Source organism: Rhinopithecus bieti, unplaced genomic scaffold (assembly GCF_001698545.2).
Source record: "Rhinopithecus bieti isolate Rb0 unplaced genomic scaffold, ASM169854v2 scaffold_8307, whole genome shotgun sequence".
In the NCBI taxonomy this organism is placed as follows: domain Eukaryota; kingdom Metazoa; phylum Chordata; class Mammalia; order Primates; family Cercopithecidae; genus Rhinopithecus; species Rhinopithecus bieti.
In genome coordinates, this window is record NW_016806443.1 from 2,809,277 (window position 1) to 2,831,823 (window position 22,547).

A 22,547-nucleotide genomic window follows, 5' to 3' on the forward strand; every position below is an offset into this window, starting at 1 on the left:
AGACTTGTTCCATTAAATCCTCCCACATGCATTCCTCCATAATCTTTTATCTTACTGGTCAATTGGGAAGTCAGCCTTTTGGAATCCTCTTGGTGAGATGTCAGAGCGATCCTCAGCATGGGTCATTGAATAGCTGTGTGACAAAGGGCCTGACTCCCCACCCAACCACCTGGAATAGTCTTGGTCTATCACATAGGTGAGACACAAACCTCTCTTGTATTAAGCCATTATACATTTGAGTCTTTTTTTTTTTTTTTTTTTTTTTTTGAGACGGAGTCTCGCTCTGTCACCCAGGCTGGAGTGCTGTGGCCGGATCTCAGCTCACTGCAAGCTCCGCCTCCCGGGTTCACGCCATTCTCCTGTCTCAGCCTCCCGGGTAGCTGGGACTACAGGCGCCGCCACGTCGCCCGGCTAGTTTTTTGTAGTTTTTAGTAGAGACGGGGTTTCACCGTGATAGCCAGGATGGTCTCGATCTCCTGACCTCGTGATCCGCCCATCTCAGCCTCCCAAAGTGCTGGGATTACAGGCTTGAGCCACCGCGCCCAGCCTACATTTGAGTCTTTTACTTGTTGCAGAGCCTCATTTACCCTGGCAAAGGCAGGCCTCTTCCTTTTGCTTTTATTTTTGTCTAGGTTTCATTTCATTATCTGACTATACCCCCCAGTTACTTACTATACGCTGGACAGTGCATCTAAAATTTCAGAGTCTTGGTTTCTTCTGCTCTGAACTCTGACACCCTCTCTGATTTATTTTACATTAGTATAAATTTAGTTCCCCCAAAAGAGAGCCATGATTATGCCATGGTTGTTCAGAATGCTTAGATGTTTCCCTATTTATTAAATAAAATCCAAATTTGACCTGGCATGCTAGACTCCAATAATAGCATCAATCAGTCAATCACTCTTTTATCCTTGTCACTCTTTTTCTTTTATCTTTTTTTTTTTTTTTTTAAGACAGGGCCTTGCTCTGTTGCCCAGGCTGGAGTGCAGTGGCATCATCACAGCTCACTGCAGCCTCAAACTGCTGGACTCAAGCAATCCTCCCACCTCAGCCTCCTGAGTAGCTGGATTACAGGCGTATGCCAACACACTGGGCTCCCTGTCACTCTTCTTTAAACATACCTCACATTTCCCTTTTTGGTGCCACGTTTTTGTTCATTCTACTGTCCCTACCTGGAAACATCTTTCTCTCTTCTCTACACATGTATCTTGAAATACCATCTCAAATAGTACACCACTCAAAGAGTATCCATCTGTGCCAGACAGAAACATAACTATCCTATTTCTAAACAAAGATAACACTTCTTCTGTACTTGTGAGTGCTGAGACAAGTCTGTATAGCTATATATATTACATTGATAGATTTACATCGATAGATCTAGTTATCTAAGAGTGGAGAGTCACCTAAATAGACATAAATATGGATTTCTAGATATAGGCATGTTTTCCTGCTCAAGTGCTACCAAAATTCCAGTAATGGTTATAGGTAAAAAGACAAAGATGAGGTGAGTGTTTGAGACTGAATACTACAGATAAAGAGGATGCTCACACAAGAAGCAAATACTCCACACAAAATGAAGACACTTGCTTATAAAAATGTTTCGAAACAATGAGTACTATAAATATGTATCCTATGTAAATGTCCTTACAAAATCAAAAAGGAGAAAGAGTGGATTACCTCCCCTTGAAGATCTTCAAGAATTGATAACACACCATGTTGGATTTTTAGATTTGTGCTGTACAATATGCACATGGCTACTGAGGACTTAAAATGTGGTTAGCACTCATTGAGATGTGCTTCTCTTTGAAAAATTCACAGCAGATTTTGAAGATTTAGTGTGAAAAAAGAATGTAAAACATCTCACTAATAATTTTTATGTTGATTACATGTTGAAATAATATTTTGAATATATTTGGTTAAACAAAATATGCAATCAAAAAATAATCTTACCTATTTCTCCTCACTTTTTAAAGTGTGGTTACTAGAAAATTTATCATTACAGCTCATATCTATTTCTATTGGACAGCATTTGTTCAAGTAATCACTTGCCTAGAGGCAGAAGATTAGATCGAGACACTTCTCACAGGTCTGTGAAGTTACAGGATTCCACGATTTCCCTCAGCAGCCAGGGTGATTTGATTTTAAAACTCCCCCATTCTCAGAAAAGAAAGGAATAGAGAGGGTCCGTGAAATCGATGTCAATCTGTTCCTTTTTTTACACGGCTGACCAGGACTGGGATCTTCACTGATTTATAGTGAGTAGTTCCTTACACTCTGCTCAACAAACAGTCTCATTTATCGATTACTCTGACTTCAGTTTTTTGAAATGAGGCTGGGAGTGGGGAAAGATGTAGCGCCATGGGGGCTGTGGGTGATGACACTCAGACCTGATGAAGAGCAGGGCCTGAAGCTTGAAATGAAAGTCCAGGTCTTCTAGGACTCACAGGAAACAGGACTGAAATGAGAACATGCACACACACACGAGCACGCACGCAAAAACACGCATGCACACACACACCCCTGCCTCCTCCTGGCTTTTCATTCAAGGTTTCTAAAGATAAGATGACCTAGTTTCATAACCCAGTTTAAAGCAATCCCACATGAAGACTCTGGTTCCTTAATCTTGTCCCTGAACCAAACTGTGAGGCAGTGCATCAACTGTGTGATGTTTCTATCTGCCTCAGAGAAAGTGTTTCTTTGTTAGCATCGTCAGCTAAAGGGAAGGAAAGGTGGTTTGGACTGAAGATCTGGCTTTGTTTGTGTTGAGGCTCTGTTTTCCACAGGTCTTAGGATTGAAGAAAGTTTGCCAATGAGGAAGGAAAATAAAATGAAATCAAGGGTGCTGGGTTTAAAACCAATGTGCCCTTTAAGAAAGATCTTGGTGGCTTTTCCACCGCTGTTCAGGGGGTTGTTTTAGGCAGTGTAATGGGCAAAAACAAATGAAACGGTGGGGACAGATGGGAGATGTACTTCCTGGGCTCTCTGCTGCAATACTACAAACAGGGAAGAGTGCTGGAAGTCCAAATGAAGTCTCTATTGGAAGGGAGACATGTGACATTTAAAAGAAGATACACATTATCTGTGGAACAGACATGCTTCTAAATGGACTAATTCACTCTAAACTGGGAACTTGGAATCCATCCCAGGAGATGAGAAATTTTTTCCTTTTTTAGGCATTACTTCCTTCCTTTCTAGTAATTTAACTTGTTTTACCCCAACTGTCTTGGCTGACAGGAGTCATCCAGTGTCAGAGGGGGCAGCTGCTGCAGGCTGTCACTGTGGAGGTGAAAAGATGATGCCCCTGTGAAAAGTAGGAAGGCCAAAGTACTGTGTGCACCTTAAGACCTAACACAATGCGTTGAATTAGGAAGGAAATTTAAAGAGAGTTACTTGTGATTGAAATGGCATAAATCCATTTATTTTTCAAGCAGACTTTGGAGTCATGCCCACCAAGCCTTTCAGGAACTGGAGATTATCTGAGTGCCTGTCAACTCCCAGCGAAATATCCCCTTCTCACTGATTGAGCAGAAAAACTGTGATCAATTCATCCCCTGACATCAGTAACCAAGCAGCTACGAGGTCTATGATGCTGTTCTCTCCACTGTGAAGAGAAAACAAACAGAAAACACTGCCCCTCCTTTGAAGCAGCCTGAAATCTGACAGCCACAAATAAGAAAGTCAAACAAAAAGCACTAATTTGGTTCTAAGGTTTGTAAGACAATGCACTACGAACAGAGAGGTATTGTGAGGATACAAAGAGTACATCAGATAAATAGAATCGGGTTGATTGAAAAGATGAGCATGGCTTGGCAGAGAACAAAAAAGAAAATCTCTAGAGGAAATAGCAGTTTTCATACTGGGTTGATCCCAATGTCCACTGCTGTCAATAGAAGACTCAGGTACCATACTGAAGACTAATCCAGATACTCTCCACACACCGTTACAGGTTCTATCCCTGACATGCACGGAGGGAAATGCCGGTGCACACGCAGCCTCAGTAAATATCTATTGGCAAAAAATCTTCAAAGAATGAGCCCATATGGGACAGAGAATCCTAAGTCATAATAAGCCATTTGAGTAAAACACAATAGGAGAGAATGTTTGGGAGAAACAAGCTAAAACTAAGAGAGAGAGCGTCTATATATCACAAACAGGGAAATGAGAACACAAAACCGGAATGCTTAAAGAAAATTATTAAGTTCATGTATCCAAAGCATAAAAACTGTCTGCTAGCCGGGCGCGGTGGCTCAAGCCTGTAATCCCAGCACTTTGGGAGGCCGAGACGGGCGGATCATGAGGTCAGGAGATCGAGACCATCCTGGCTAACACGGTGAAACCCCGTCTCTACTAAAAAATACAAAAAACTAGCCGGGCGACGTGGCGGGCGCCTGTAGTCCCAGCTACTCGGGAAGCTGAGGCAGGAGAATGGCGTGAACCCAGGAGGTGGAGCTTGCAGTGAGCTGAGATCCGGCCACTGCACTCCAGCCCGGGCGACAGAGCGAGACTCCGTCTCAAAAAAAAAAAATGTCTGCTATAATAGCACCCTCCTGGCCAAGAAGTGCAGGTGCCTACAGTCTATGCACACTAAATCAGTGCTCACCTGTATCTCAGGCACCCCACAAACAGACTTCTCTTCAAAGTCTTTTGCCAAAGTATATTTAGGAAATCATTGTGTCCCTTCAGATGACTTTGGCACATAGGCTAGTGTCAGAACATGGCCCTTTTGGGATTCCACAATAAGTAGAAACTTGGGGACTAAGATCATAATTCCAGGTTCACTCTGACTTTACAACTTCAGACACACCACGAACAGTCTTTTAATCTTTTTCCTTACAGATGAAGGAAGAAGAATAGAGTAACATAAGCCAGAGAATCATAGTAGTAGAGGCCTTTGAGGTGACCCCCCATTCATTCCCCTGAGCCAAAGCGTTACAGAGCAGAGAGAATTTTGACCCAAGAGTCAAGTTGAGTGTGAAAGGGAAAAACAGGACCCTCGTCATCCCTGCTGGACCCCGTCTGCCAGTGTGGTCAAGACCCTCAGAAGCACAACTTAGCACTACTGGGGCCCTTCGCCTTATCAAAGGCAAGAGACTGGAGTTCCCCCCACCTTTTTATAAGCTCCTGCCATCTTCCTTTTTATTTGAAAGAATCAAAGAGGCTCCAACCCTAATCATTGCTCAATAAATACTGAATTGAGTAAAGATTGCTCATTTGCATACATTGAGTCCAAAAGAATAGACTAATGGTAGGAGATGAGGGAACCAAACAAGAGGGTGGAGGAGAGGGAATGGCACAGAGAGGTGACTGTTTACACACCTTAAACAGAACAAAGAAATCCCCGGCTGGCTCCTTGAACAGAAGAGCATACTAAAGTAATACAAGAAATCTAAAGTCTTAGCAAAAGAAAAAGTCACTGAAATACTTTTAAAATCCGCTTTTCCTCTTTTCTGAAACAAACGCTTTACACAATTGTAATAAATGAGTGTAGTGTGTTGGTCACGGTTTGGTTTCTGTTTGCTGACACCAAAATCAGCCCACAGATATGTTGGTTTTTTTCCAGAGTAACATCTCATAACTCCTTACACATCAATCTCTAAGCCCTTAGATGGACTGTCTTCAGGATAGGCTTTCGATTTTCCCTCCATTGTTAAATGTTAGCTAAGTGTTGTGTGTCATGCCATACTTTCAACAGACCTCCAAGACGGGGTACCCACAATCAAAGAAAAGGGGAGAAGAGGGAGGGATAAAAGATCACTATGCACAAACCCAGCCTTCATTCCTATTTGTTTTTCCCTCATCCTGTACTGCAGCCTCCCACCACTGGCCAAAAATACCATTTTGATGAAATATTAGAGTACATACCTCTCTACAGGAATCAGAAAATAATACCTTGCAGCCAAGCTCTGGCTCAGGCAGGATACTTCTTTTAAAAAGCACTTTCTGATAACTATTTCCAACATCAAATGGGAACGGAATGTCCTTTTGTTGCATTCCAGTGATGCCCGCTGACCCCTGTGTTCCAGGCATCGTTACCCTGTATTTTCATGTTGATTTCCTTTCTGCCCACAGGATTCTAAGCCCCTTGAAGGCAGAAACCATATCTTCTTCACCTCAGAATCCCAAGTAACCAACATAGATTCTAGTACAAAGCAGGAACTCAACAAATGTTTGATGAATTAGTGAATTCATCAATTACTTTTATAAATAAATCTGCTGGCTGCACAGTTTACAAAAAAAAAACTTTTTCACTGATTGTCACATTTGATCCTAACAACGTCCATGAAATAGAGCTACAATTATCCCCATCTACAGATGAGGACTGAAGCTGAGAGAAATCAGTGACTTATCTAATGTCACACAAAAGGGCAGAGAAGGGAATTAATGAATGTTCCCCTCTAAGTGATTAAACTACCCCTCATTAGAATCTCTCACCTCAAAGAAGGCCCTGCTGCTGCAGACTATAGGATTGTTTGGAACATCGTGAATATTAAACTAACTCTTTCGGTTCCTTGATATACGACACACTCTCATCATTGCTCCATGCATACCCCTCCTAGGTTTTATTTATGTTTATGCATTTAATTATTTTTAATTATGCAAACACTGGCACAAATATACTCTATTGTGGGTTAAGAGTTTATTAAATAGCTGTCCTGGAATAAAGAAGAAAACTCCAGGAAAGGAATATTCTTTCTATACACCAATTCAACAGGCTCAGGCGGCATCTGAACACTCTCAGTATAACAATATCTCCACCAAGGGAGAAGCTGTAGTTCAAGTACATCCAGTCTTTTGCCAGGCAATTCATAAATGTGGGCAGAATTTACACTGGTATGCATCCAAAATGTAAAATAAGGATATTAATAAGTGTGTGCTGAGAGGAGAGGAAGAAATGTTATAATACAGAGGATATCAAATCATGGCATGGGTTTCCTTTCCCCCACCCCACCTTTCTCTTTCCTATGGAGAAAAAGAACATGGATTATCCCTTCTATTCAGATTTAACTAAAAGTTCTAAACAAGGTTCATCAGGGAAGGCTGGCAGGACTTCAGGGAAGCCCTTCTGTCCCTTGACACCTTTTCCTCACATTGCTTCAGGAAGGGACAAAGCCTTTGGGTCTACAGTTAGAAACAGTTACTCGGCCAAGATCTTGACTCATTGAAGACTCTCAATAAATGTGTTTAATCAACTAAAGAGTTTCAGACTATAATCTTCAAGTCAATAGTTTTTGTGAGTGTGTTATGGTTAAAATGTTAACATCTGCTCATATACCCAACCTACTGATGCAAGACCCATCTACCTTTGGGTTAGGGGAGGAAGGAAAAGCAATAGAATGACACGAAGTGCCTGTAATCCTCTGGGGAAAAAAGCACCCAGAAAAACTCAGCTCAAGCTGAGGAAATCAAAACTTAGATTGTGTGATGTTGCATTAAGGGTAGGCTCTATTCATCATCAACTTGACAGAAACCAATAAAGCATGCGCACGAGGTACTTTTTAATCTTACAGCTGCAGTAGTACTTCAAACGATTCAGGAAGCTTTTATCTTAGTCTTGAACACATCTGACTTCATATAAAGGAGCGATGCTCATGGGAGTTTGGAAATGGAGCTACAGCTAAGGTATCTGAGGACAGGTCAGTGGGCAATGTTGAAAATTACTAAGCAAGTCTTCCTTGTAGCTAGAGGAATCCTGAGAATGAGAGACACAAAACATGCACTGAAGTGACGTTTAAATGAAAAAGCCGACACCTACACTCCAGTCCAAAGTCGCTCTGGGCTCCTTGGCTGGACCATTTGCCACAGGAAGGCTGAGGGGATGTGCAGGAGCCAGATGCTGGAGGCCTGCCCGGGAGATTGCTTTCCTGCAGCAAGAAGAAAACAAAACAAAACAAAGAAAAACCAACATCAGAATCTTATACAGAGCTCGAAATTTCCCATGGGGTAGAAACAATGCCTGAGTTAGCCTCTTCCACATCTGAAAATCTTTACCAATGTATTGGAATATACCTCTCTAAAGTGCATGGTGTCAATAGAGGGTGGCAAGTCCCAAAAGACAGGGAGGCCAAGGGGACCACTGTGGGGAAATAATGCTTCAGAACCAAAAATTAAAATATAATCCTCTATTCAGAGTAGAGGGAAAGAACAAAGGTCTTGACTCTTCATTTATGGAAAAAGACCTAGGGTTTGGGCATTGACCATACTTGAGCAACTTTAAGATTGCCAGAGACTAAAAGCAAGAAAAATGGGTTCGTGAGGTCTCCTACTGAAATGCCTCCATTTGTCAGCAAAGCACTCTCTAAGCTAGTTACAGCTGAAAGTTCATTGTTATTTTACTCTCCTCTCAAGAATATCATCCTTTCCCGATCCTCCTTACCCCTGCAGAGGACTACATGAGCTTGAGGTTCTAAATGGGAAAAGACTGCTTTGCATCTGCCAAGAAATTGCCCATCCAATATCTTACCAAGACCCACAGTAAGATAAAGCCTAAACGCTAATTAGATGCTAGATTTGTCAAGTGGATCATAACAGAATGCAGGTCAGAAAGGAGGGTATGAATAGGGAGAGGTTGGGATAGTCAGCCCTGATCTTAGTCTGCAAAGAAATGAAACAAGAGGGGCTACTTTAGCAAAGCAAGTATGATCATTGCTGAGCAAAGGGAAGGGAGGAGCAGTTAAAGCATAGTGGTGAGAATAAGAACAGCAAGAAGAAAAAAAAAGCAGGGATCACCTAGGGGGATCTGTGGGATCATCAGGAATCGTGGAAGTTCAGTTTCTGAACGGCCTCACGAAAAATGTCTCACAAGGGTCTGGAGCTTAAACATGAGCGCTGATTTGTGATTTAACTAAGTCGCTCCACAGAAGGGAGAGGGGCTTTTCCTCTATAATAGTATCTAAGTGTGGTCTGAGAAGTACCTGAAATAGAATCAGGAGGGTCTTGTGATGCTGCAACTCTGAATCCTGAATCAGTTGGAGGGTGAGGCATGGGAAGCTGCATTTACACACACTCCTAAGGTTCTCTTCTGTGCACTAAAGTTCTTAAACTTTGCTCTGTGGGAACATGTACATTTAGACAGCTGGGACCACAACTTTCCAAAGCCCATCAAGGGGCACTCTAAAGAAAACATTAGCAATTTCATTATTTACTTTATCTTCATTTGGCTCTCTTCAGCTAGTCTCATAGGACCTGAAAAACTGCAGTAAGAATCTGCCATCTCTGAGATGAGGCCTGCAGACACCCTGGATCCCCAGACAGACCCAGATCCTCAGACTTCCCAACCCCTCAGACTACAGAGAAGAACAAGGCTCTGGACAGTGGAATGGAGAAAAGGAAAAAGCAGTGGTGGCCAGATCTGTGGTGAATTCCATCACAAATGAGTCCCCAAAGGAAAAGAAACTTGCCCCATATAAAGGGGAAGGAACAGGAGCAGACTTTAAAAGCTTTCTTGCACCCTGAAGGGCAGGTAGTCTTTCCGTCCTGCTCAGTGACCTCTACAAACCCCCTCCAAAAAAATAATTGGTAAAGTTGAGCAAGATGAACAGTAGTCCCCAAGCCCGAGGAAACACTGAGTAGAAGCCAGTAACGAATCCAGGATTGTGCAACCATTAATCAATTACCAAGTATGTCAGAGAGCTCAGCAAGTGTATAGACCTTTGGTTTCTTTTTTTTTTTTTTTAAGTCTCTTGTATTCCTATACAGGAAGTCCCAGAAATAGTGGGTAAGTCTTCAGTAGTTGGAAGTGATCACATCGAGCTTGCTGGTAGCCTACTTTCAAAAGCTCCCACTGGGTAGCAGACAATGTACTTGCTTTATATAATCCCCGAAAGGGTCATTATGAAGATGGAGGCCTTTAATGATGACACAATATTTTTGTTCCTCACTTTCACTAAGGCAAACAATTAGCAACATCAATTTCGGCCCCTCACCCCAAAGCATATTCCATATCACCGAGCAATGAGAAAGTAACAGTGGAAGAATCTTACACAGTGATCTTTCATCTCAAAACAGTTTTCCTCCACCTATGTTGAAGGAACTTCTGTAGCATTTTTATTAGGATTTTCTCTGGCTTTGAAGGGCTCTGTATGGGGACTCTGAGCTACAGTTTTCATCATAAGAAAATCAGATCTCTGCAGAGTCGGAGACACAGGTTCTACATTTGATTCCTTAACAGTCACCACAACCTAAATTAAGTGTCCTTACAAAAAAAAAAAAAAAAAATACCAAACCATACCCAAGTGCAAACTCTTAGAATGGCTGAAGAATTCCTAAATCTTGGTTTAATGAGAAAAACACAGATCCTTCATTTTTTCATTAACTGTCCCAGACAGTTTTGATTAAAAAAAAAAAAATTTAAGAGAGAAAATAAAATTCTACTGTCAGGCACCAGTAGAAACCACAAGACAAATGAGTTTAACTCATCAGAACTTGTAGACTCTGACCACCAAAATCTGGTTACTCTTCCTAATTAGGACTGCCAGGAGGAGCCAATTGCTGAAATAATCAAATTAGGATTCAAGGATACAAGCCACATGTGCCTCTGAAAGACAATGTGGCTATATGATAAGAGACATACAAACATTTAACCCTGAATGAAATTACAGTCAAATCACACTCTTTTCTAGCCTGGGAAAAGAAACAAGTAAGGCCTTTTGTTGATCATGTATTTCTCTTTGAGGATACAAATTTAAGGTTGGTTTTATGTCTATACATATAAATATTAATTAGGAGAAAAAATAAGTAAAAAAACATGAAAGTGGCTGCCAGTTTGTAACTCTAATTGCCCTCACAAAAGGATATACAAATAGAAAAATATATTTAGGTACAACAGGGTATAGGAAATAACTTCTGATTAGAACTTTCCATTCTTTTAAATAACCATGGGAGAAAATCCTTTTCTCCAATTCATACATGTATACACATTTTCTTCCAAAATAAGAAAATAGTTTTATTATATCTCAGATCTCAAATAAAAGTTAGTGAAAGTTATTTTTCTATTTGAATTTATCTTGGTGGTAGATGATGACACTTAAGAATCTGGTAGAACTTGGTGTGTGGTTGGGAGTGGGATGAGGGGGCAGTAGTTTTATGCTGCAATTTGCTCCTATTAAAAAATAATCAATAGGGTTTCAATTTGTTCTTTCCTTCTGCTCAGAATCCTCTCAAGCCCACGGTCAGCAACACCATGAAATGCCAATGATTCTTCCTATTAATTTCACAGCAATGCTTCTTCATAGGGGATGGCGATAATCACAAATGCTTCTTTGAAAAGAACTGTGATATTAACTGTGAAACAGATGTGAGAAGAAAATATACTATAATGCAGTTTCAATAATACAACATCAAAGTTAATATCAATGACCTGAAAGAGCTCTAACATATTTAAAATGTCAAAGCCATTATACATCTTAAATAGCATCATATTATTTTCTTCACTTCATTCAATAAGACTATAAACTCCTAAAGGACAGGGCTCAATCCATCTACTAATCTTATTACATTCCAGCCCTGAGGTAGACACAGTCTATATTCAAGAAATGCTTTCTGAGTGAATGAATGAACTTGACCAAGAAGCTAAGCAAAACAGCTTGCTGATTAGATCAAGGGTTGAGAAACCGGATTAGGATGATTTGAATTATATCCCAGGCCTTACATTTCAGTGATATTCTTGCCTGAGAGAGTCAGAAATCCTTCAAAGCAGCTCTTTAAAAATAAATGCAGGCCGGGCGCGGTGGCTCAAGCCTGTAATCCCAGCACTTTGGGAGGCCGAGACGGGCGCATCACGAGGTCAGGAGATCGAGACCATCTTGGCTAACACTGTGAAACCCTGTCTCTACTAAAAATACAAAAAACTAGCCGGGCGAGGTGGCGGGCGCCTGTAGTCCCAGCTACTCCGGAGGGTGAGGCAGGAGAATGGCGGGAACCCGGGAGGCGGAGCTTGCAGTGAGCTGAGATCCGGCCACTGCACTCCAGCCTGGGAGACAGAGCGAGACTCCGTCTCAAAAAAAAATAAAAAATAAAAAATAATAAAATAAAATAAAATAAAAATAAATGCAAATAAGGTAGAATCCAGTGTTAAGAAGCCTGAGAAACATCAAAACGGCTTTGTGTGACCAACATTAAAATGGAATCCCTTTGCCACACTCGTAAAGGGCATATCATAGTGTTAACATTTTTACAGTGTGTTTAATGAAACATACGGCATATACTCTTCATAAATGTAAATTTAAAAATGTATGGAAAACATGCAACTAAGTGGTTATTTAGCCAGAGATACCCTTTTCTAATTACCCATTTTGCAAATTTCTCTCAATTTCCTCTGGTTCCAGTTTCAGTCTGATTGTACGTTTATGTGGCTCCCATTTTCTATCTATCCCCATTTGCCAGCTCCCTCCCTGGGTGATGCTGCAGGTGAGAACAGAATCAGGATTCTTCCTGCAGAGCAGAAAAGCACCAGAGAATCAGGAAATCTTTTATCCAGAACACCTCCTAAAGACAGACACATTAGAGACTGGTGAACTTACCCTGTTGTTCTAGAAAAGGAACAAGCTGTCTAAGAAGTTACTCAGTGTCTTGGTTTGATTCCCCAAGAGAATTCTTAATCACCTTGTGTGTTGTTGTCTTTTTTCTTACACCATGTGGGCACTACCTTTGCTTATATTCAAAGCAGCTCACAATGTTTTTTGGTTGACTTAGACAAGATGCCTACAATGCGAAGGATAGCCCACACAATAAAAAAATTGTCCCAAGCCCCACACAAACTTCACCAGTGATTTATGTCAGGGAACAAACCATGTGTAATTATTTGAGCCTAAATCCTATTCCATATTATATATGAACTCAAAGTATTTTTTTTTTTATTATTTTAATGTACATGGAAATGTTGAAGGATGCAATTACTATTGAACCAAAGGCTGTGTTTTGTTTCCTAAGAAACTCATCCCCTGGAGTCATTCAGAAAATCACTTTTGGTATTGAATCTTCAACATACTATACCAGTATTATTCTACGTTTGTTACCTTCACAGTGATTCTCCAACATTGGTACTCAACCTTTGCCTACCATAGGGTTTAAGAAGCAGTCCATTCAAAGCCCTCCAGGTATTTCTAATGTGTATCCCGGCTACGAACCACTGTTCCACATAGATGTGCAAACATCTGACTGCTTTATTATGTCTGTTAATGTGACTAAGCTCAGGCATTTACATATTGAAATATATCCATTCAACAATGAATTTACCGAATGTCTATTTGATGCCAAGCACTGTTCTAAATGTGTTGGATACAAGAACAAATAAAACAGACACAAATCACTGCCACCTTTGAGAAGGTGACATTTGAACAGAAAATACATTTTGCCAGGCACTGAATCATTTTACATATTTTATATATCCCTCGCAATAATAAGGTATGATCCCTATTTTATAATAACTTTCCCATTTTTTTAATAATAAATATTCTCAATGGAGCTTATGGAGAACACGTAAGCTCCATGTCCAAGGACACACAAGTAAGAAGAGGTCCGAGTAAGATTTGAACACAGGCATCTAACTCCAGAAGTTATATACTTAACCATTTCACAACCTGAAACTTTTATAAAATGCTGACAGTACACATATACATAGCAAACCAGACATACTATAAAATTCACCTTTTCTATACTACTTTTCTAATTGCCCTAATTATAAATTTCCTATCTCTAGAACAAGAATGCAAAATTCTACCAGCAAGAGGACATGTTTAGTAGGCATTGATTGGAGTGCAGAAGTAAAGCACACACCTTATCAATTAACATAGCTTGATGTCTTTTAGCCTCAGTTTCCTTATATGTAAAATAAAAATAATGCCTAACTCAGAGAATAGTGGGAAAAAATGTGTGCAAGATGCTTGGCACAGAGTAAGCACAAACAATAGTTGCTGCTATTATTGTTCGTACACCCATCAGCAGGCCCCCCATAGCATCAGCCAAAGCTAGGTACATGGTAAATCTCTGAATAAATATGTGCTTTTTGATTGCTCTCAAATAGTCTAAGTTCCCTGGACACTTCTGTTCATTCAACAAACATTTGACAAGCTTCCACCATGTGTCAGGCAGTTCAAAGGGGTTATTCAAACAGAAGATTTCCTCTTTTAGTCAGTAAATAATTCCATAGTTGCCTAATGAATCATTCCTCTTCCCTAACCCATCTTCCTAATACAAAATCAGAAAGCACTGCGCACTTTCCTCAGAGAGATTTACCAACATATTAAACACGTGCAAACATGCAATCCAAATGCCATTGGAAATATTTATTATATTCACGTAAATAAATGCAATGCCCAAAAGACTTTATTTCTTTTCTTTTCTTTTTTTTTTTTTTTTTGTTTAATGTGTAAAAATGGCCTGGCAGCTAAATGCCCCTGAGAACTTGTGAACTCATCTCTCAGACAGGATTTAATTCCCAAGTGTAATCTTTCCTAACCACATCCATAAGGCAATACTGGTACAGGCTTGGCGTGGGATGTGGCAACAAATCTCATTTTAAAACATGGTAAGATGACTTAACTGAGATTCTCTCCAGAGTTAAAGACATTCTTCTCCTTATGGTATCACTTGAGGGAAAAAGTAATCCTTGAGAATGGAGAAAATAATCATACTGTTATGGGCTGAACTGTGTCTCCCCAAAGTTCCTATGTTGAAGTCCCAATTCCTAGTATCTCAGAATGTTACCATATTTTAAGATAGGGTCTTTACAGAGGTCATCAAGTTAAGATGAGGTCATAAGGACAGGGCCCTAACCCAATATGACTGTGTCTTTATAAAAAGGGGAGATTTGGACCCAGACACACACATAGGGAGAAAGCCATGTGAAGATGAAGGCAGAGATTGCAGTGATGGTTCTATGAGCCAAGGAACACTGAAGATTGCCTCAGCAACCACCAGCAGCTGCAGGAGAGATTCTCCCTCACAGCCCCTGGAGGGAGCCAACCCTGCCGACATTTTGATCATGGACTTCCAGCCTCCAGAACTGTGAGACAATAAATTTTGGCTGTTTAAACCACTCAATGCATGGTACTTTGTTATGGCAACCCTAGCAAATACACATACTTCAAAACCACACCCAAAGTTTGAATTTAGCATGATAGGGTTTGGCTAACTTCAAAATGCTGACTTCTCTTTTCCAGTTGCCCCCATAAAACCTTGGGTGCCTTCCCATGATAACGCCACCCTTTATAAACTAATAATACTTAAACACGTTCCCATTAAAAACATCATTCTCATACACATAGTAGTGAGTATCTGACCAAGTTTTATTTAACTCATTAGTAAAGTAACAAGTAGAGAACACAAATGCAAATTCAAAGTATAAATAAGAAATCGAGATTTATAAAAGTCAGGAAAGAAATGCTTAAAACTACTGCTAAATTAGATGTAAGAGTAATTTACACTCTATGAATTAATAAGATCTTAACCTCTGTAGCATTAACCTCTCTTTTAGCCTATAAAATCATAGAACATCAGGTTTTCACAGGTTAACTTCTAGCCTTCCAGAAATATAAACTATCAGCACCTCTATCAGTTTTGGATTATTAATAATAATCAAATATACAGAAACAACAAAATTATAGTACCCCAGAGTATCAGATGGGAGTCAATTACTAAATAAAAAGGTTCTGCTTTTATTGGAGGAGGCTAATTAGAACATGTGCCAGTAAAATAATATCTTAAAAAATAAAACAACCATTTCCCTTGTCAAAATTTGGAATAATTTTATTCTCACTACTCATGGTTCAAACTATTAATCAGAATTCCTTATGTAGCTTTATATATATAGTTAGATCTATATATATATAGCTCTATATATATCTAACACCATATATATCATTATTGATATATATGTCAAAACACCATAGACAGGGCAGCTTCTGAACAACAGACAATTATTTCTCACAGTTCTGGAGGTTGGAGAGCCCAAGATCAAGGTGCCAGGAGATTCAATGCCCAGTGAGGGTCTACTTCCTGGTCATAGAAGGTGTCATTTCAATTCACATGGAGGAAGAGGCAAACATGCTTGCTTGGGTCTCTTTTAAAGGGACACTAATCCCATTCATGCAGACTCTACCCTCAAGACCTAGTCACCTCTCAAAGGGCCCCACTTCCTGATACCATCACCTTGGGGATTAGGATTTTAGAATTGAGAGGGGGCATAAACATTCAGGCAAATGTCCTGGTATAGGGTGAATAAAGAGCATTTTAAGAACACAGTCTAATGCTCAACTGGAAGTTGTTGTACGCTGTCATGGAAATGCCTCCTTTGTCTCCTCCATATTTCCCACCTGGACTTGTATCTTCAGGGAAGTCCACTTCTTGTCTTAAAGGCAGTGAGGTCTAATGAATATGGAAATTGGAGAAGGAGCTGAATTTTATATCCAGGTCAATGAATACAGAATAGATTTTGCCTACTGAGATAAAAAGATAATCCAGAATTGAACAAATTTAGGAAAAGCATTAGCCTGGGAACAGAAATAACCTTAAGAACATAAGCCTTTTGGGACTTCAAAGAAAATTTAGGAGCAAGGATTTAAATTTCCACAGGGCTCTTCCCAGTAAAACTGACAACAAGAAAAGTGTATCATTAGCATCCCACTCCCCATTTCGACGTTAGCACACTTGGTCCCTTCCCCCTTCAGTTTCACCTGGATGCCTATACTATCACAACCACAATCTTGCAAAACTGATGGTATCATTGACTAGACAACCCCCACCTAAGGCTGTCAGCTGAAGGCAACTGTCCCTCATAAGGCTATCTGTGTTCTCAAAAGGGGTTCATAAAACTGAAAAAATCCTGCATGATCCTAAGGAATGGAGTAAAATGACATTCAAAGTAGTTAAAATTATTTTCCTAAGCTGTAATTCAGAGTATGATAGATATAATGGGAGGTCTGTGGTGAGAGGCAAAGACCTAACTACCTATTTCGATGTCAGCCCTAGGCACAATGGTTAAGCCTACAAAGACCCCAGAGCACACCTATGTGTTGAGGAGACATACGGCCAATTTGTATCAGTGAGGTGTATCTCTTTCCTGGAAGGAAAGAGAATTCATCCCAGATGATTCAGATGAAGATACTTCAGTAAAATAATTACTTAAAAGTAGAGCTAGGGCCGGGCGCGGTGGCTCAAGCCTGTAATCCCAGCACTTTGGGAGGTCAAGACGGGTGGATCACGAGGTCAGGAGATCGAGACCATCCTGGCTAACATGGTGAAACCCCGTCTCTACTAAAAAAATACAAAAAACTAGCCGGGCGAGGTGGCGGGCGCCTGTAGTCCCAGCTACTCGGGAGGCTGAGGCAGGAGAATGGCGTGAACCCGGGAGGCGGAGCTTGCAGTGAGCTGAGATCCGGCCACTGCACTCCAGCCTGGGTGAGAGAGCGAAACTCCGTCTCAGCTAGGGAACACAGCATTACCTGATCTCAAGACCTGCAATATTGCTAAAGAAACCAAGAGCATGTGGGTTTTGGAGAAAAGGGATGTGAGGGTACGCAGAGACAAAAGAGCAGATGAATGGTTGTCCTGGTGTAGTGAACTAAAAGTAGTATTAAAAAATTTAAATCTCAGCCTTTTTTATAGCAGATAAAGGAAGTCCAGCCTTATCAATCTCTTCTTACATTTCTTATTTTACAAATTTTTAAAACACATTTGTAACTCTACCAAATTCTTTCTGAAATCAACCTGGCTCTCAGCTATACCTTTTAGTGCTAGGTAAAAAATAAAGTGCCATGGCAGGGTACAGTGGCTTATGCTTGTAATCCCAGCACTTTGGGAGGCCAAGATGGCTGGATTACCTGAGGTTAGGAGTTTGAGACTAGCTTGGTCAACATGGCAAAACCCCGTCTCTACTAAAAATACAAAAATTACCCAGGCATGGTGGCGGGAGCCTGTAATCCCAGCTTTTGGGAGGCTGAGGCAGGAGACTTGCTTGAATCTGGGAGGCAGAGGTTAGAGTGAGCTGAGATCATGCCATTGCACTCTAGCCTGGGTGACAAGAGTGAAACTCTGTCTCAGATACATAACAAAAATAATAAAGTGTCTTATTTAAGGTTTAATAGGAAGTTGGCAGCAGAGCCACAAAGAGAAGTCTGGTTTCTTCAACACAGTCCAGCTTGTCTATATTCCTATTATATGGCCTTTGTTCATCCCATCCAGTTTGGCCTGCAGATATACTTGTTCTTTTAATTTCTCCTACCTTCCTAGCAACTAACTCATCATTAACTAGGCTAACACTTCATATGTATCCTGCAGGCCTACTTGCAAAAAATAAAAATGATCAGTCTGATAAAGAATACATATGAAAAAATCTATAAGTAACATCATACATAATGGTACAGAACTGAGTATCATCTCCCTAACATTGAAACAAATCTGGAAGTCTGCCCTCACCACTTTTATTCAACATTGTAATGGAAGTTCTAGCCAGTGTGAAAAGAGAGGGAAAATGAAGTTAATAATAATAATAATAAAGACATACATATTGGGAAGGAAAAAGTAAAATTATCTTTATTTGCAAATGTCATGATTACATAAAATTCCAACTAATCTGCAAAAATCAACTCATTCTACAGAATGAGTAAGTTTGGAGTCATAGTGTACAGATACCATATATAAAAGTCAACTGTATTTCTGTATACATGCAACTACAAATTAAAAAATAAAAATTTAAAAATACTGTTAACAATAGCACTAAAAAACATGCATTACTAAAGGACAGATGCAATAAAATACTTGTAAGACCTTACACTGAAAACTATAAAACATCCTTGACAAAAATTAAAGATATAAATAAACATATCATATTTGTGTATTGAAAGATCAGTACTACTAATACTAAGATATCAAACCTTCCCAAACTGATACTTAGAATCAACACAATCTTTATCCAAATCCAGCCGACTTAAAAATGTATATAGCAATAAAAAAATAATAATAATAAAATAGCCAAATAACCTCGATAAAGGAGAAAAAGTTGGAGGGAGGACTTTCATTACCCAATTTCAAGACTTACTAGAAAGCTATAGAAATCTAGAACATGTGCTATTAAAGAAAGAATTGTCATTTGATCAATTGAAAATAACACAGATTCAAAAATGACCCCCACATGTACAACTTCAACAGAAGTATTGAAACAATCCAATGGAGAGAAGAAGGTCCTTTCAAGACAAGATGCTAGAAAAAAAAAAAAAGGGTATTTACATGGGAAAATATAATATTGACCCTATGTCACATTATACAGATAATACATCAAGAGAGATCACAGATAGAAACCTGGAAGTTAAAACTATAAGGCTTCTAAAAGAAAGCATTTAAAAAAAAAAAAAAAAAATACTGAATGACCTTGGAGTTGGCAATGACTTTTTTAAGATAGGATGCAGAAACTTCTAACCATAAAAGAAGAAATTCATGAATTCAACTACATCAAAATTAACATCTACTTACCAAAAGACATAAAAGACATATCAAGCAATACTTCTACTTATTCAGCACCTCCTTCCTATTTCTGTGCCTCTAGCAGGAATAGCAGAGCCATACCCCTGGAAAGCTGCTCCTCCACAAAAGCAGTAAAAACAACAACAAGGATGAGCAAAATCGTTTTCCTCAGAACCCTTGAGATTATTTTTCAAGAAATCCTGCAACAATCTGAGAAGCATTTGGTCATGAAAAATAACTAAACCCCAATAAGAACAGTGATTCTTGTGGCATTTTCAGTTGTCCTATCCCCATCCTTGTCTCCCAGCTCCATAGTAGCACTGAAAACCAACAGCTCCTTGATCCCAGTAAAACCCAGCAGCCTAGCAGGCACTGGAGAAGGCAAAATACATTTGGAGCTTCCCAAAAAACTATTCTCAGACAACTGTCATAACTTGACATGTCTGACATTCTCTGAAAACCCCCATTCTATGGCTTGTTTTTCTACGACCTGGCTCAGACTCCACTCAGCACTTCCACCAGCGGTATTTGTTGAAAACAATCAGTCATGAATTTTTAACACCATGGTGGCCTAAGATGATGATAACAACTGGGGCAAATAAGAAACTAAGTAAAAAATCTTAAAAGGAAAAGCTGGAAATTAAGCTGTACACATACGTTGCTTCAGAAAGTTTCAACATATTCCTAAAAATTTAGAAGACCATGCACAGGTGGAAGGCTGTCTGTTCTCACACTGCTATAAAGAACTACCTGAGACTGGGTAATTTATGAAAAAAAGAGGTTTAATTGACTCACAGTTCTGCAGGTTTAATAAGAAGCATTACTGGAAGGCCTCCGGAAGCTTACAATTATGGCGGAAGGGAAAACAAGCACTTTCCTCACATAGCAGCAGGAGAGAGAGCGAGAATGGGGAAGTGCCAAACACTTTTAAGCCATCAGATCTCATGAGAACTCACTCAGTATCACAAGAAAAGCAAGGGGGAAATCCACACATATGATCCAATCGCCTTCCACCAGGCCCCTCCTCCAATGTGACACGCGATTTGGGTGGGGACACAAATCCAAACCGCGTATAAGACTGTACACATGCTCAGGAAAAATCTGAGAAGGCCCTAATGTCTCACTTCTGGCTAAAAGGGAGGCATTACACAAATAGGAAGTGAAGGCCAATGCAAAGTTCTAAACCATTTTACCCATGCCTGAGTGTTGAAGACATGCCCCACTATTCATACAGAGCCACTTGAAAAAGTTGGGGACACTTACTGTACTCAGGTATTTAAGAAAGTATCTGTCCAATAATTAGATCATTAGATGACCACTAAGCTAACCAGAGACTTCAGTAGCCATACACAACATGCAAAATAGACTTTACAGAATTAGTCAACAAACAAGCAGCAATGACAATATTAACAATCAGCAACATAAACAAACACTGGAGAGAAGAGATCTGATTTCCAGAGCTGTCACATTATACTATTTAAAAGGTCCTGTTTTAAATAAAATTTTATGAGATGTGCAAAGAAACAAGAAAGTATCATCAATACACAGGAAATGAGGCAATCAATAAAACTGTTTTTGGAGAAAATCAGACTTTTTTTTTAAATTGCAGACTAGACACAGTCCATCACACCTGTAACCCCAGCACTTTGGGAGGTTAAGGCAGGTGGATCACTTGAGGTCAGGAGTTTGTGACCAGCCTGGCCGACACGTTGAAACCTCATCTCTAGTAAAAGTAAAAAAAAATTAGCTGGGTGTGGTGGCACATACCTTTAGTTCCAGTTACTCAGGAGGCTGAGGCAGGAGAATCACTTGAACCCAGTGATTGTACCACTGCACTCCAGCATGGGTGACAGAGTGAGACTCTGTCTCTAAATAAATAAATAAAATCACCTATGTTAAAAATGCTTAATTAATATAAATCATATCTAAGGAGCTAAAGGATACTGTGAGAGCAATGTCTTATCAAATAGAGAATATCAATAAGAGAAAATATTGAAAAGGAGCCAAATAGAAATTCTGAAGTTAAAAATATCACAACTGAAGCAAAAATTCACTATCGGTGCTTGACAACAGATTGAAGCTTGTAGTTGAAGGAATCAGTGAGCTTGAAGATAGGTGAATTGTAATTGTCCAATTAGAGAGACAGGAAAAAAAAAAGAGGATGAAGAAAAAAACAGATCTTCAGAGACCTGTGGCAGACCATCAAGCGTAACAGCATATTCATAATGGATATCCCAGAATAAAAAGGGGGCAAAAAGAATATTTAAAGAAATGACAGAAAGTTCCCAATCTTGAGGGGGAAGAAAAACATCAATCTATCCCTTCAACAGCCTCAACAAACTCTAAGATAAACTCAAAGACCTTCACATCTAGAAACATCGTAGTCAAAATGTCAAAAGTAAAAGATAAAGAGAATATCTTGAAAGAAGCTAGAGGAAGATAAATCATCACATGCAAGGCATCCTTAATACTAATGGCTGGCTTCTTCAGAAAATATGGAGACCAGAAAGAAGTCAGTGAGATGATATGTTATATGTGCTGAAAGGAAATAAAAATAATAATTGTCAACCAAGAATTTTATATCCAGCATGACTATCAATCAAAAATGAAGAAAGATTCTATGTAGATGTTCCACAAAAGAAAGATCTATAGTGGCCGGGCGCGGTGGCTCAAGCCTGTAATCCCAGCACTTTGGGAGGCCGAGACGGGCAGATCACGAGGTCAGGAGATGGAGACCATCCTGGCTAACACGGTGAAACCCCGTCTCTACTAAAAAAATACAAAAAATTAGCTGGCGAGGTGGCGGGCGCCTGTAGTCCCAGCTACCCGGGAGGCTGAGGCAGGAGAATGGCCTAAACCCGGGAGGCGGAGCTTGCAGTGAGCTGAGATCCGGCCACAGCACTCCAGCCTGGGCGACAGAGCGAGACTCCGTCTCAAAAAAAAAAAAAAAAAAGAAAGATCTATAAACATGCAAAATAAGCCCAGAAAAAAATGCTCACTACTTTAGCTATCTGGGTAATGTAAAGTAAATCCACAATGAAATGTGATTTCATTTCACTAAAATAAAAGACAGAGAAAATAAATGTTGGCAA

General features: G+C 39.8%; 1 protein-coding gene across 1 annotated transcript in view; it reads right to left on the reverse strand.

The window, feature by feature from the left end:
- DGKI (diacylglycerol kinase iota) overlaps nucleotides 1–22,547 on the reverse strand; it is a 382,898-nt gene that overhangs the window by 303,242 nt on the left and 57,109 nt on the right. The window contains exon 2 of the mRNA XM_017876519.1: nucleotides 7,754–7,862. Coding sequence (XP_017732008.1) covers nucleotides 7,754–7,862 — 109 coding nt within the window. The remainder of the gene's footprint in view (nucleotides 1–7,753; nucleotides 7,863–22,547) is intronic.